Source organism: Cyprinus carpio, chromosome A20 (assembly GCF_018340385.1).
Source record: "Cyprinus carpio isolate SPL01 chromosome A20, ASM1834038v1, whole genome shotgun sequence".
NCBI lineage: Eukaryota > Metazoa > Chordata > Actinopteri > Cypriniformes > Cyprinidae > Cyprinus > Cyprinus carpio.
The window spans coordinates 22,950,374-22,963,251 of record NC_056591.1 but is presented as its reverse complement, the minus strand read 5'-3'; the positions used below and the strand labels follow the sequence as shown (position 1 = coordinate 22,963,251).

At 35.7% G+C, this 12,878-nt stretch overlaps 1 protein-coding gene across 1 annotated transcript; it reads right to left on the bottom strand.

The window, feature by feature from the left end:
- Positions 1 to 53: 53 nt before the first annotated feature.
- LOC109112853 (NF-kappa-B inhibitor epsilon-like) lies at positions 54 to 10,004 on the bottom strand. The gene is made up of 6 exons (XM_042778179.1): positions 9,406 to 10,004; positions 5,768 to 5,870; positions 3,333 to 3,543; positions 1,893 to 1,981; positions 1,560 to 1,808; positions 54 to 500 (listed from the first exon to the last, which is right to left on the bottom strand). The coding sequence occupies exons 1-6, from the start codon at positions 9,714 to 9,716 to the stop codon at positions 435 to 437; spliced, it is 1,029 nt and encodes a 342-aa protein (XP_042634113.1). The 5' UTR covers positions 9,717 to 10,004; the 3' UTR covers positions 54 to 434.
- Positions 10,005 to 12,878: the final 2,874 nt, after the last annotated feature.

Genomic DNA, 12,878 nt, shown 5'->3' with positions numbered 1-12,878 from the left:
AAGCTTTCATAAAAAGAGCTTGCATTTTCAGTAGAAACAAACAACACTGCATGTAAATATTAAAACTACTTTTATTGGCACTATGAAACAAGTTTGCAAAGCAGTGTTTTATTTGCTCATGTTGTATTGCTACAAAACATCAATATTGCTAATCATAGATCAGAATGCATTTGTGTCGTTTAACATGAAGGTTGTTCAACAGACTACAAACAATACAAGAAACGTCCGCATGTCCCGACCACGTAGCAGCACATGATTCTGCATGAATGGCTTGAAGCTGTTACTGCTGCACAAATCAAGCAGCGCCATCACCGCTGCACATAAATAGTTGAGGTTACAGGCAGACGTTTCCAAAAGCTCTGCATCACCGTGACCAAAGTCCTGCAACTTCAGATCAGTTTTTAAAAAGAACTCAGAACGTGCCGCTGACATGTTCAGGAGAAGCTCATGACAGTCCTGCCCATGATCTGAATGTCATCGAAGGGGAACAAGGCCAAAATCTGCAAAAACAAAAGGAGAAACTGTGACCACATCATCCCATTTCTAATGTAAAGCTTACTGTACACAGCAAATGCATTTACTGTATGCTGCTTTACAGTCAACACGGCACACACAATAAAACAAGTCAATGAAAGCATGAAGGGTCACGTTTCAATTCAATAAAAAAACCTGTTAAATGTATTGGTTGCACATCATGCACACTAATAATCAAACGTCAACTATCACTCATAATCCAAGACAATATAAACAGCATTAGTATTATTTATATACTACTATAGTATTTATTATTACTATTTTAAATATCGTTTATTTGTACATTTTCAGTTTTCATTTTAGTAATTTTATTATATGCTTTTATCATTTTTATTAGTTTCTAATTCAATTTTGCTTGATCTTTTTCAGTTTTCAACTTCAATTATTTTATTTCAATTAGTTTCTAGGGAGTATGTTGTTTTGCAGTGTTTTTCGTAGTGTTACAGTTTTGAGCTTTTGCCATTTTTACTAGTTTTTGTTGTTTTTAAACATTTCTATTTAGCTTTAAAAAATATATTTTTTTTAGTTTTAATAATTTTAGTACTATTAGTCATTTTGGGTTTTTTTTTGAGTACTTTAGTACTTCAAATTATTTATTTTAGTTAGGATAATTTTTATAATTGTATAAAATGTTGCAATATTTTATTGTAAATTACTGTACTATTTAATGCAAATACTTTTTATTTATTAATAATACTGAGAATACTTTCTATCAAGCATTCCAAATATTAAAAATAAAAACTTAAACATTAGAAAACTAAATTTACTAGGATACAAATTTAGCTTTAGCAGCTTATTTTTTTACATTTATTATTTTTCTCACTTAACAGAGTCATATTAGATTTCATTATGAATTTATTTAGTAAGTTTAGTTATATTGAGTACTTTGGTACTTTTTAAGTTTAAGTTTTTAATCTAATATTTATATTTTATTTCAGCTTTATTTCAATGAACAGTGAGTTATCTGACACTGAAGATTCTGTTAAAGTTTAAGTTAGATAACAAGGGAATTTCGATCTCCTTACATCATCGTTGCCGTCAGCCAGATCCAGGGCCGTCTCGTCCTCCATGTTCCTGATCATCTTGTCGGCTCCAGCCTGGCACAGGAGGTTAGCGATGGTGGCGTCCTGTCGGCCCACGGCCAGATGCAGCGCGGTGCAGCCGTTGAACATGGCTGCGTCTACATTCGCCCCTTTATTCAGCAGCATGTTCACCGCCTGCGCGTCGTGGAGCTCCACTGCCATATGTAACGCCGTCTTCCCGCTCGTCCCCTCCTGAACGAGGAAATCAGGCGGATGTTTGGTCACAAGACCGAAGGTTTTGACTTCACACAACAGAATCAGCCTCGAGCAGCTCACCTGGATGTTCAGATCCACCCCGTTCTTCATCAGCAGCCGCAGGAGACGATGATGCTTGCGCAGCGTGGCCACATGGAGACACGTGAGCCCTGCACAGTGAAGATCAGATGGAATATTTTATGCCTTATTTCATAAATAACAATAATATCAACTCTGGCATCAGAAACATACTCTACATAAATATAAACATTGAAATCGCTTTTGGATGTGCACTCGCTGTTCACTTTTTGTACTCTCCACCTGTGATCAGTCAAATCTGACTCCTGCAGCTCGTGTTGGATGAAGGGTTGCCAAGTCCATCTTTTTCCCACTGAATCGGGCTACTTTTAAACTGGTGCCGTGGGTTGATTTTTTGAGGTTTGGAATACTGCATAAATTACATTTGACTGAAATGCTTGTATTGAAATACTCTGCATGATAAAATAGCACTAAATGTTATGCTTTGTGAAGGAGGAAGAAACCAATAGGAAGCCTTTTAGCTGTGTTTATGATCAATGTGCACAACAGTGACTGTAAAATATTTTTTTTTTAGGTATGGAAATAACATATTTAGAGTTTTGATATTTGGGATAGGGTCATTGCAGTACTTAGGGCTGTTTTTGACAGGCATGGGCTAGTTTTGTCACGCAGACCTGGCAACCCTTGCTGTATGGAGCGGAGCAGATGCTTTCAGTTTAGTGTATCATTCATTCTCCAGTTGAACTAAATGGTTTCTATTTATATAAAAAAAAGCTAAGTGACAGTTGAGGTGGGCAAGTAATGTAACCAAAAACAGTAGCTAAATAATGCACTTTATGATGTCGATATCAAAAATTTTTATATATATTATTTCTCTTTGCTTTTTTATATACATATGGTAAGTTTAATGGTAAAAAACTAATCTAAAAAAGTAGAATGCATTACCTTAAACGAGTAACCTACATTACCTTACTAACTACAGTTTTCATGATGTAATCTGTAATCATTAACGGACTACAATTTGTAATTAATCTACCCACAAAGCACAAACAGCTTCACTGCCATGACAGCAGCTGACACAAAGAGAAAACTGAATGATGGTGATGTTATGAAACGCTGAGACTGGAAGTTCCTGACAACATGGAAAAACTCCAGGGCACTTTTTGCTGCCAACTTCCTTGTTCTGACACAACTGTTTCTGTTCACTAAAAAACCTCACGATCCAGTCAGACCCAACACAAGTGAAGGAACCAGCATCACAGAAGTGTGACCGCAATTCTCAGTATGATTCTTCCAAATATACACAGCAGAAACACATGAAAATAGCTGTTAGGCTATAATGCACTTACTAGGGTGCAGCTGCTACGACAAAACACATGATTTGAGGAATCGCTCATGTCTGCAGGATACTTTAATACTTCGTGATAGAGGTTTGTTCAATTCACTAACAAGTATGATGACTTCAAACAGAGCCTCACTCACCTCTCCAGTTCTGTGCTTCCAGCACGTTGACGAGATTGCCGGGCGAGGCGTTGTGGATCATCTCATTGGCACAATCCCAGAATCCGTGCTCACACGCCACATGGAGAGGGGTGTTTCCCTCCTGGTCCTGGAGCTCCAGCGAGACCCTCTTTTCTACAAGGCCCTTCACTACGGGGGGCTGGTTCAGATACGTGGCCAGATGCAACGGCGTCTATAGACAACACAATTAAAGAAGCGTTGGACAAAATGTTGTAGGATTATCATGGCTAATGACAAAAACATTGCACGGTTTTGCATGAAAATTACAACAGACAGATCTGATCCAAGACATTATAGTGTTTTTTAAGTAATGATAAAATAGTAACAGCCATTACGTGCGATTATATATAATTTTTTTTTACAAATATTTATATAAACATATTATATTTGTATTATTTCATTTTTTTTTTAATCATATTTTATGATTCAAATAATCAATATATTATATTAAATTATACATAGTAATATATTTCAAATTGATTTAATATTTATTATATAATTATTTTAATATGCATGCAACTTTATAATATATAGATTATTTTAATGATCATAAAACTATCATAAAACGTGTCATTTATAAAAAAATAAAAAATAAAATTAAAATAAAATTTAAAAAAAAATTACATTTAACCATTATATATATAAAAATTACAGTAAAAAAATTATTTGTATAAAAGTTTTTGATATATAAAATGTAATCTTATTTATTTTTAAATCTGCCAAAAGGGTACATGTGAACCGAAATATGGTTTAATTTTTTAAGCAACCAGATATGTTGGGTTATGTGCAGTATGGGGACGGTTCCCATGTCTCACATGCAAAGATTACAACCCCAATGCTTCAGGCCATCATGCTCGATCTGACAGTTAGCAAGAGCATTGTAGAATGGCATTAATCCACCAACCCTTTTGATTTAATGACATAAAGGAAGGACAATAAGAACTGAGGATTATTTATTCCAAAGAAGAGGGACAATGCAAAGGTTTACTCAATCTGGGAGTTACACACTGACAGTGTCAAAAGGAAACATCCGAGTATTATGTCCAATGGCCTGGCCTTAGTTGATGACGTGGCTTTTGTTAAAAGATCAGCAGCACCAGTATTACTCACAGCTTTAAATGCTGACTGTCAGATTTGTGATGATGCGTTTCCTTTAGACTCACACTGATGTGCTTTAAGACCACCTGACCCAAATCTGACATCCTCTCATTTCATAAATCCCAACTAGCATCAAAGCCAACATGAAATAGTGTTTGCAACCCAATTTACTTCAACAATGTGACATTTTGGGCTGAAACAGGATATTGAATGTGGGGGAAAACGGTGTGATTTTTATTGGATGCAGGGCTTTTCCTTTTCAGAAATGAAAGTTGTTTCCTTAGGCTGAGCAAGTTATTACATTTGGTGAAAGATTACAGGGTTTTCTTTTTTTGATTAACAATCATCAGGGCTGATTTTGATTTTAAATTGACTAATCTAAAACTAGACGAATGAATCAATGTAACTACTAAAGTAATTTGAAAAAAATAAAATAAAAAAAAAGTCAAATTTTTGCGTAAAATCCCACCCAATGCATATTTATGCTTTCATGATTTCTGGTAAGGTTTCTGAGAAAATATTTCAGAGCAGAGCTCAAACTACAAACACTTATGTTCCCATTCGAATGAGATCTGAATCATTTCAATGGCATTTCCAAGGCCGGAAATCACAATTTTAACCCTCTGATGCATGCATTTTTTAATAAGGAAAACCCTTTAATGATTCTACATTTTTGCTTTAAAGTAAAAGGATACATGTTCTTTCCCCGAAAATGATGCATTATGATGTGAAAGCCACGCATCAGTCCATCAGTCCAGCAGTAGATACTCCAGAGGTGCATCACCACTTTCCACAGTGAATTTGTGAGTAATCACAATAATCAGCTGCGGTTATTTTTGATGTTACATCACACCCGAAATGGTTAAAACAACTTTAGAGGGTAATTCATTGATATTTCCAGGTTTCCACAACTGTGAAGCAGTTTGTTGACTCGACCACAGCTTCCTGCTACCAAAATGCCAACAAAAAGTCAATAAATGGTTTCTTTTGCTCTTCTTACTATAACAATCATACTTATAGACTGTGTAGGGTGTTTCTTCAGAAAGCCACTAGTCTGTTGTCACCGGATAAACCCCAAATTTCAAAATAACAGAGGCTGTCGAACGAGTTTAATAAACCCCCATCATTCTTTGATACGGGAGTTTCCCTCCAGTGGGAAATAAAAATAACCAAATTCATTACAGCATCCATACAAGATTTCCCTCAACCGTTTTTCTGTTCCTTCAGGCTCTTATTCATGAAACATGAGCAGAAATCGTCCATTGAATGCGACGGATTTGACATTCTTAAAGAGATACCTGATACAAGTTGTTCTGAATATCCATCAGCTCTGGAGGAAACAGGTCTATCAACTGACGTGCAAAATGTTCCTCTTCGTGGATTATGGCCAAATGGAGAATCCTAGAAAACACAGACACACAAACAAAAGAAGTTGTTGAGTAAATGCCAGTTAAACGCTGGTTAAAAGCTGAAGCAAGAGTCAACGGTAAAGGGAAGGAACTATCAAGCAAACCGCAGTCTAAAAGCAGCACATTTCACAATGTGTGATGGAAAAATAAGGCGAATGATACTGAGAAATATGCCACAAGAAAAGTGCATGTCAATGACAGACGCTTTCAGACATTGCGCAACACTGGAACTTTCGCGCATTATAAAAGCATTCGTATCCGAATGATAAAACCCTTCGGATGGAGCTGCTTTGGTTACTAAAACCCTATAAAAATGACAACGCAGCTGATTTAAAACACAGATGTGAAGACAAACAAAGTGAGGGATTTGTAGTTGAGTGTATCTAAAGAAAACAGGTCCAAAAAAAAAAAGATTGCATTTTGCATAACACATAATCAAGAGTCCTAAAAACAGACTTTGCTTTCTTTATGCAAAATATCTTTTCTCTATTTTCTCTTGCTTTTGGGCTAACATAAGACCTAGACATGTTTTTGGCTGGTTGCATGAAACAAATCCATTTGTTTCTCTTCAGTTCAGCTCTCAGATGTATCTGAGTCACAAACACAGCCAGTAAATGATGTATGCAGGAACATAAATTAATGCACGCTCATTATCTTTTTTCCCATCCTCTGACTGCCGTGTTTCCTCGCAGGTGTGTGATCTCTGTGCTACTTTCCCCACACGCGATAACCTAGTCTTCACTTTTACAGTAAGCCAGAAGGAAGCAGGTAGAAGCGAGTGGTTTCAGCATGTAAATAATGTGAGAGCTACTTCAGTGTCATCTAATCTGTTTGTGGTAAATCCATCATGATTCATACAGTTTCGCTGCATATGAAATTAACAGACTGAGTTCACCTAAAAATGAACATTCGGTCATCATTCATTCCACCTTGACCTTGTTACGGAAAACACCAAAGGAGAGATTTTGAAGAGTGTTAACGCTGCTCTTTTCCCATATAATGAAAGTGGATGGGGACTGGGCCTGCATATGACAAATAAAGTCCATATGACTTATGCACAATATTTTGAAAGTCTTCTGATGGCTGGCCAAAATTTTCTAAATTAATCTTCCACTTACATGGGACTAATATTATGCAATATAATAAACACTGCCAATGCATAGCTGTGTAATACTACGCCTTCATCATATCCAGTGACTTTCACTAAATATTAATATTGGAGGTCTGGACAAAAATATTGTTGTTGATGTAATATAAGGATCCCTAAGGCTTTGACATTTTTATGATTTCATTTATTATTAGCTTTTCATAAACACCCTACAGTTTGGGAAACCCTGCTTTAATGCATTTTATGATATTGATAACAAAAAATGAAATGTATATATTTTTTCCTTCTTTAAAAAAAAAACATGGTACACAATAATCACATTCAAGTCTATGTGATAAACAGGTTAGGACACAAGTTATCTAAAAGTAGTCAGACTGCATTACTCAATATGTGTAATCCAGATTACATTACTAACAATTTCCGTCAATGGGCTACAATTCGTAATTAATCTACCCAGCACCTTAGTTATTATTTGAATAATTCAGATATTATTCAAAGCCAGAATCTTAATTCCATTTATATGGGCCTCATTTATGAGAGTTCACCATGAAGGCATGCACTACGGAGTACAAACACCTGGAACTTATTGGAAATGATTCATTTTTGGGTGTCATCATTTTGGATTATTCAAAAACTACTCCTCAAAAATTTCCTTAGTATATTTACAGTGTTGTATATGACTGTGTCTGTAATTATAATAAGCATAATGAAAATTAAACCTGTAAAATGGGATACGACTTGCTCTTCTAGACTGTCTGGGGATTTCACTTGGCCAATGGAATTTCTTTATAAGCATGTTCTTTACTCTGATGACATTCAGGGAAAAGACAAAGGAGTTTTTTTTCTTGCAACAGCGACAAAGGCAGACCAAAGGTAAACTTTAACAGGCCCCTATGATTCAAGATGAATCAAAATGCAAGGCGTTTTCAAAATCACAACCGTATTTACATCCTGGTTTGTCACTGTGAAAACCGATGCAGAAATGAAAACAGGCTGTGTGTACGTGCCCACTTGTGGGGTGAATGTTTGCGTATGTTTTTGAACATATACGTTGCAGGTTGAACCACGATCTGGTGTAAAGGTCAACAGTTGCATAAACAAGTTTGTGACGTGCTTTTGGGGTAAATAGGTATTAAAGCACATGAATATGTGGTGTTTATAACAAAAGCTTTGCACTCTCCAAAAAGCTGATATCAGAATGTGTTTTCTGACCCAACGAGGGGGAATTCCACTGCTTGTCTGCATACTTCTGCTTTCTTCTTCACATGCGCCATAAACGGCAGATCCAGTTTCTAGACGTCTGTTAACTGACTGTAGTGTTAAAACAGAAAAAAGTCTGCTACTGTAATCAAAACTTCATCGCTCACATTAGAATGTGTCGCTTGGCAGACTAAAACAGGCTGTAAAATTAATCAACTTGTCTACCAGTAGTTTTGACAATACAGTTAAACCTTTAACACCGAAGGCCAGATTCCCAAAGACGTCCTGTCCTCTCTGTTTGACAACATGTGGTTAATGAACATTTAATGCCTTGTGAAACAAAGGGTTGAAGCAACATTCTGCACAGCATTCGTCCCTGTGCCAACTATAGAACCATTAGCTTTGCATTTTAAGCTATTTTTTGTTTTGTATTTGGTCAATAATGCATGCCAGGAGTGTAGTTGGACTTAAATAACACTAAAAGCGGCTGTTAACTGAAACATCTGTTGACTTGTAATGACTTAAACATTTCATTTAGACATTTTTTAGAGTGCAGACCTGCTTTCTTTCTCTGTTTATAGACATTTTGGCATTGGCAATGTTTTGGATTAAAATTAAGCAACAAGGTACAAATATATGTGCAACCCAGTTGAGCTTAAATATATTCACAACACACGACCTAAAGTGCCTTACTGCTAAATTTTCCGTTAAAAGTTCATTCATTTCCATTATTCCGCTAGAAGATATAGTCCCTGTCATAACGGAGTGTCGCAATGCAATAGAAATATTGATCAAATAGGGGCTACAGTAAAATGAAGAAAATGTATTTCACTTAACTATTTCACTCAATAACGATTTCAGCTCTAATTAACAAAAAACAAAATGTTCACCGAATCACTGTGCAGCGCCCAAACTATTAACAAGACAGGGAAAGATGGCACCTAAAAACTGCATTTCAAAACTTTATGATAACATGTGTCTCTAATATTTAAAAATGCATTCTACTCTTATAATATACAATAATGCATATAGAACGTGTTATATTTTGAATATAATATTACTCCGCGGCGCGCGTCTGGGACCTCGCTTCCTAAACCACGTTAATTAAACCGATAAAAAAAAAAAAAAAACACGCACTATTTAGACATCAAAACACACTTGAGCTGCACTCAGGTGATGCATGGGAACTTATCAATGAAGGGGAGTTTTATAAACGTACGTGTCTCCATCCTCTGTGACAGTGGTTAGGAAATTCACTTCCTCTTCGGTGTATTCACAGTCCGTCGCGCTTTCACATTCAGAAATGCTGCATTGCTCGATAAAATCCCCCAAACTGTCCACTGTCAGCGATGATGAGACGTAAGCAGAGTCCAGTCTCTCATCTGCAACGCAGGGTTTCTCCTTGTCCTCAGATCTGTCCGAACTCCCGTCCTGTTCTCTGGAAATCGATTTGTACGAGTCGATTCCGGAGTCAATCCGACTTTCGTCGAAGTCGAGTTTGCCTTGTTTCTCGCCGCCGCTTCGCGACATTTCGAAGCTTTGATGCGTAGGCTATGGTCAGTATATAAATGAAGCGATACAAAAATGTAAAATCACTGTTACATTATGACACCAGAGACATTCGCTTTTGTTTCTCATCCCACCGCCGAAGACTCCGCAGCCGCTTCAGATACTCCAGACGCAGAAGGCTTCACAATGGCTTTTAACGTCAAGTCTGAGGTTTCAGGTTGAGTTAAAGTGTGTCAGCCGAGCTCTGTAAGTTAATGAAACCGCTGTGAGTGTGCTGGCAGTAATATGAAGCTCATGGGGAAGCGGCACTGTAGGCGGAGTTAAGGCGGCTTTCAATCCGTCTAAAGTGGGAATTCCCTGCAGGGAGTGGCAAACCCATATCATTACCGCTCCAAGTCCGAGCACAGCTTGACAACCCCATGGAATCTCCTGAAAGACCTCAACTACAGACCTGTTCTCTTTTTTGGACACCCAACAACTTCCTAAAACGAGCCGACAGGCTTTATGGAGTCCTTCATTTCAACCTCGAACTGCAACACAACTTCAATCTGGACATTTATGGGTTTCCCAGTGTTGCACATGTTGGTTAGAATCACATGAAATTCATCCAATTTAGATTTATAAATACAGGCTACGCTGAATATTAAATAGTAGCTTAGTATATTCGACTGCATAGGCTACCCATCCTGACAAATTTCTTTAGAAATGGTGACGCGTTTTAAGATTTTAAGAATTCATTCGCACATGCACATAGATACATATATTTAGTATTTTCAAAATATATTTTTTTAATCTTCAATGCGGTCGTTATTTGTAGATGAGCTAAATGGACGGTTCCAACAATGGCCAGAAGGTGGCGCTGTAGCCCGACTTTAAATTCTGAACTCTTTATCGTCATACTATACTGTGTGATTGATTGTTTGATCGATGGAGTCATTACAGCACAAATGATCTGACAGATATGGACAAAAATTATATAATATCACTGTAAAAACTAAAGGTGCCTTAGGTATCCTTCTGAGTACTCTAGGAACTTAAACATGTATTTTAAGTGCCTCAAAGCTCTTTTTCTCATAGTAGGGTTCCTGGAGGAACCATTATAGTCTTTGCAGTTCGTGCAGGAACTCATGGGATGTTTGAAGCACTTTGTTTCCAGTTCTGAGGTTCTGGAGTCACCCTTTCGTTACACGGAGACCTCAGAGTGCTCTGGAGGTTCCTGGAGGAACTCACATTTTTAAAAAGGGTTATTGTAAGATCTGTTAACATTAAAGTGGTTCCTGGATGATCTTACTTGTAAAAGCCAGCATCTGGAAGAACACATGTGACAAAAATTAAATATGACTGATTATTATTATTAATATTATTAATATTTACTTTATTGGAATGTGATGGAACTGATGACTTTTGTGGCACTTGCCATGTGAAAACAAAAACACTTGTATGATTATAAAAGACTAAATGGTTGTAAAAATTGTCACACTTGTTCTGTTCACAGTCAGAATTGGCCATCATAACATAAATAAATAAATATAAAATGACAAAAGGACATACAAAATCTACTAAACAGCCAGTATATCCAACTAAATTTTTACAATTATTTCTGAAAACACTCTTCTCAGCAATAAGGAATATATACATATACAGTCATCCAGTGGCTACAAATTATTTTATTTATTTATTTTCCTCCAGATTGCACTTTTATCTGCCTCCATTTCTTCGATTTTAAATAAGTTCGTTATAAATACTGCAATAACTAAAAATAGTTTTATTGAAATAGGCTAAATGTTAAATCAGTGAGTACTGCACAAAACTTCTGCTGAAGGTTGAAGTGTGGGCTACTTGATCTTTTCACATTTTAAAGGTTAAATAACTCCATAACCTTTGTCACATTGACTTTTCATTTCAGGCGTATGTCTTCTAAAATGAACAGGTCATATGACATTCGGTGTTGACAATCACGTTTTCAAAATAAGATCCTCACACATTCTTTAAAGTCAATGTTTGTGCTGAACTAAGAAGACTTTAAGAGTTTTGTGACCGTTTGGCCAGTTGATTATGACGTCAGAAAGATCAGAGCAATGTTTTTAAAAAAGGGGAATAATGATAAAGAAAATAAAATAAAAGAAAAGAAACTGCATAAGACAGAAAAGTATGCTGTTCATGCTTTTCATAATGGGTTACATAGAATTTAAGTGTTTCTGCATAACCACCACCCCTTGTGGTGAAATAGAAAATGCAAACTCGCTATTATTAAAATGCTAATAATCTGCTGAAAAAAATAGAAATAAAGTTATGTTTTTGATAAATTATTTTATTTTGATCAAATAATTTAAAGTTAAAATAAATGGAATAAATGATAAAACACATAAATTATATAAATTGTACAGAATTTGAATTCCATGCAACCCATTATATATGGAGATGAATGGGAACATTAAAAAATCTGTGTTAAAAGGCTAATATTCTGCTAAAAATAAAAAATTTATGTTTTATATATATATTTATTTTTTGTAAAATAATTTTATATATTTTTTTTTAATTCTGTGTAACCAGTTTTATGGTGATGAATGGGAACATGCAAATTGGCTAGTATTAAAAGGCTAATTTTATGCAGAAAAATACCAATAAAACGTAGGCTATGTTTTTGATAAAATGTTATTTTATTTTGACAAAATAAATAGAATAAACTAAATTATAAAATGTATAAATTAAATAAATTATAAAACAAAATGTGCTGAATTATTATTATTATTTTTTTTGTAAGCTGTGTAACCCATTATATGGTGATGAATGGGAACATGCGAACTTACGGTTAATATTCTGCTGAAAAAAATTAAAAATAAAATATATCTTTTTGATCAGTTTTGGTAAAATAATTTTGTTGATAAAATAAAAACTTTTAAAATATTTACAGTAAATTATATTATCTAAATAAATTATAAAATGTAACATGATTTCTTAAATTGAGTTTCATATGAATTATAGTCTATCACTAGAAAGTCATGATAGAACTAAAACACCTTTATTTAAGAAATGAGAAACCGCGTGCATGGAGTCATGGTCACGTACGATCCTCAGCAGAGCCGACTGGGATAAACAACACCCCTCTCTCTCTCTCTCTCTCTCTCCCCCTCCCCCCCCCCCCATCCCTCTCCCTCCCCCTCTCCAACCCCATATCTCACC

Coding starts and splice junctions, on each gene's coding strand:
- LOC109112853 (XM_042778179.1), bottom strand. CDS start 9,716: ATGTCGCGAAGCGGCGGCGAGAAACAAGGCAAACTCGACTTCGACGAA. Junction 1,982..3,332: donor GGAAGCACAGAACTGGAGAG/GTGAGTGAGGCT, acceptor TTCACTGTGCAG/GGCTCACGTGTCTCCATGTG. Junction 501..1,559: donor TGGCTGACGGCAACGATGAT/GTAAGGAGATCG, acceptor TTGTTTTTGCAG/ATTTTGGCCTTGTTCCCCTT.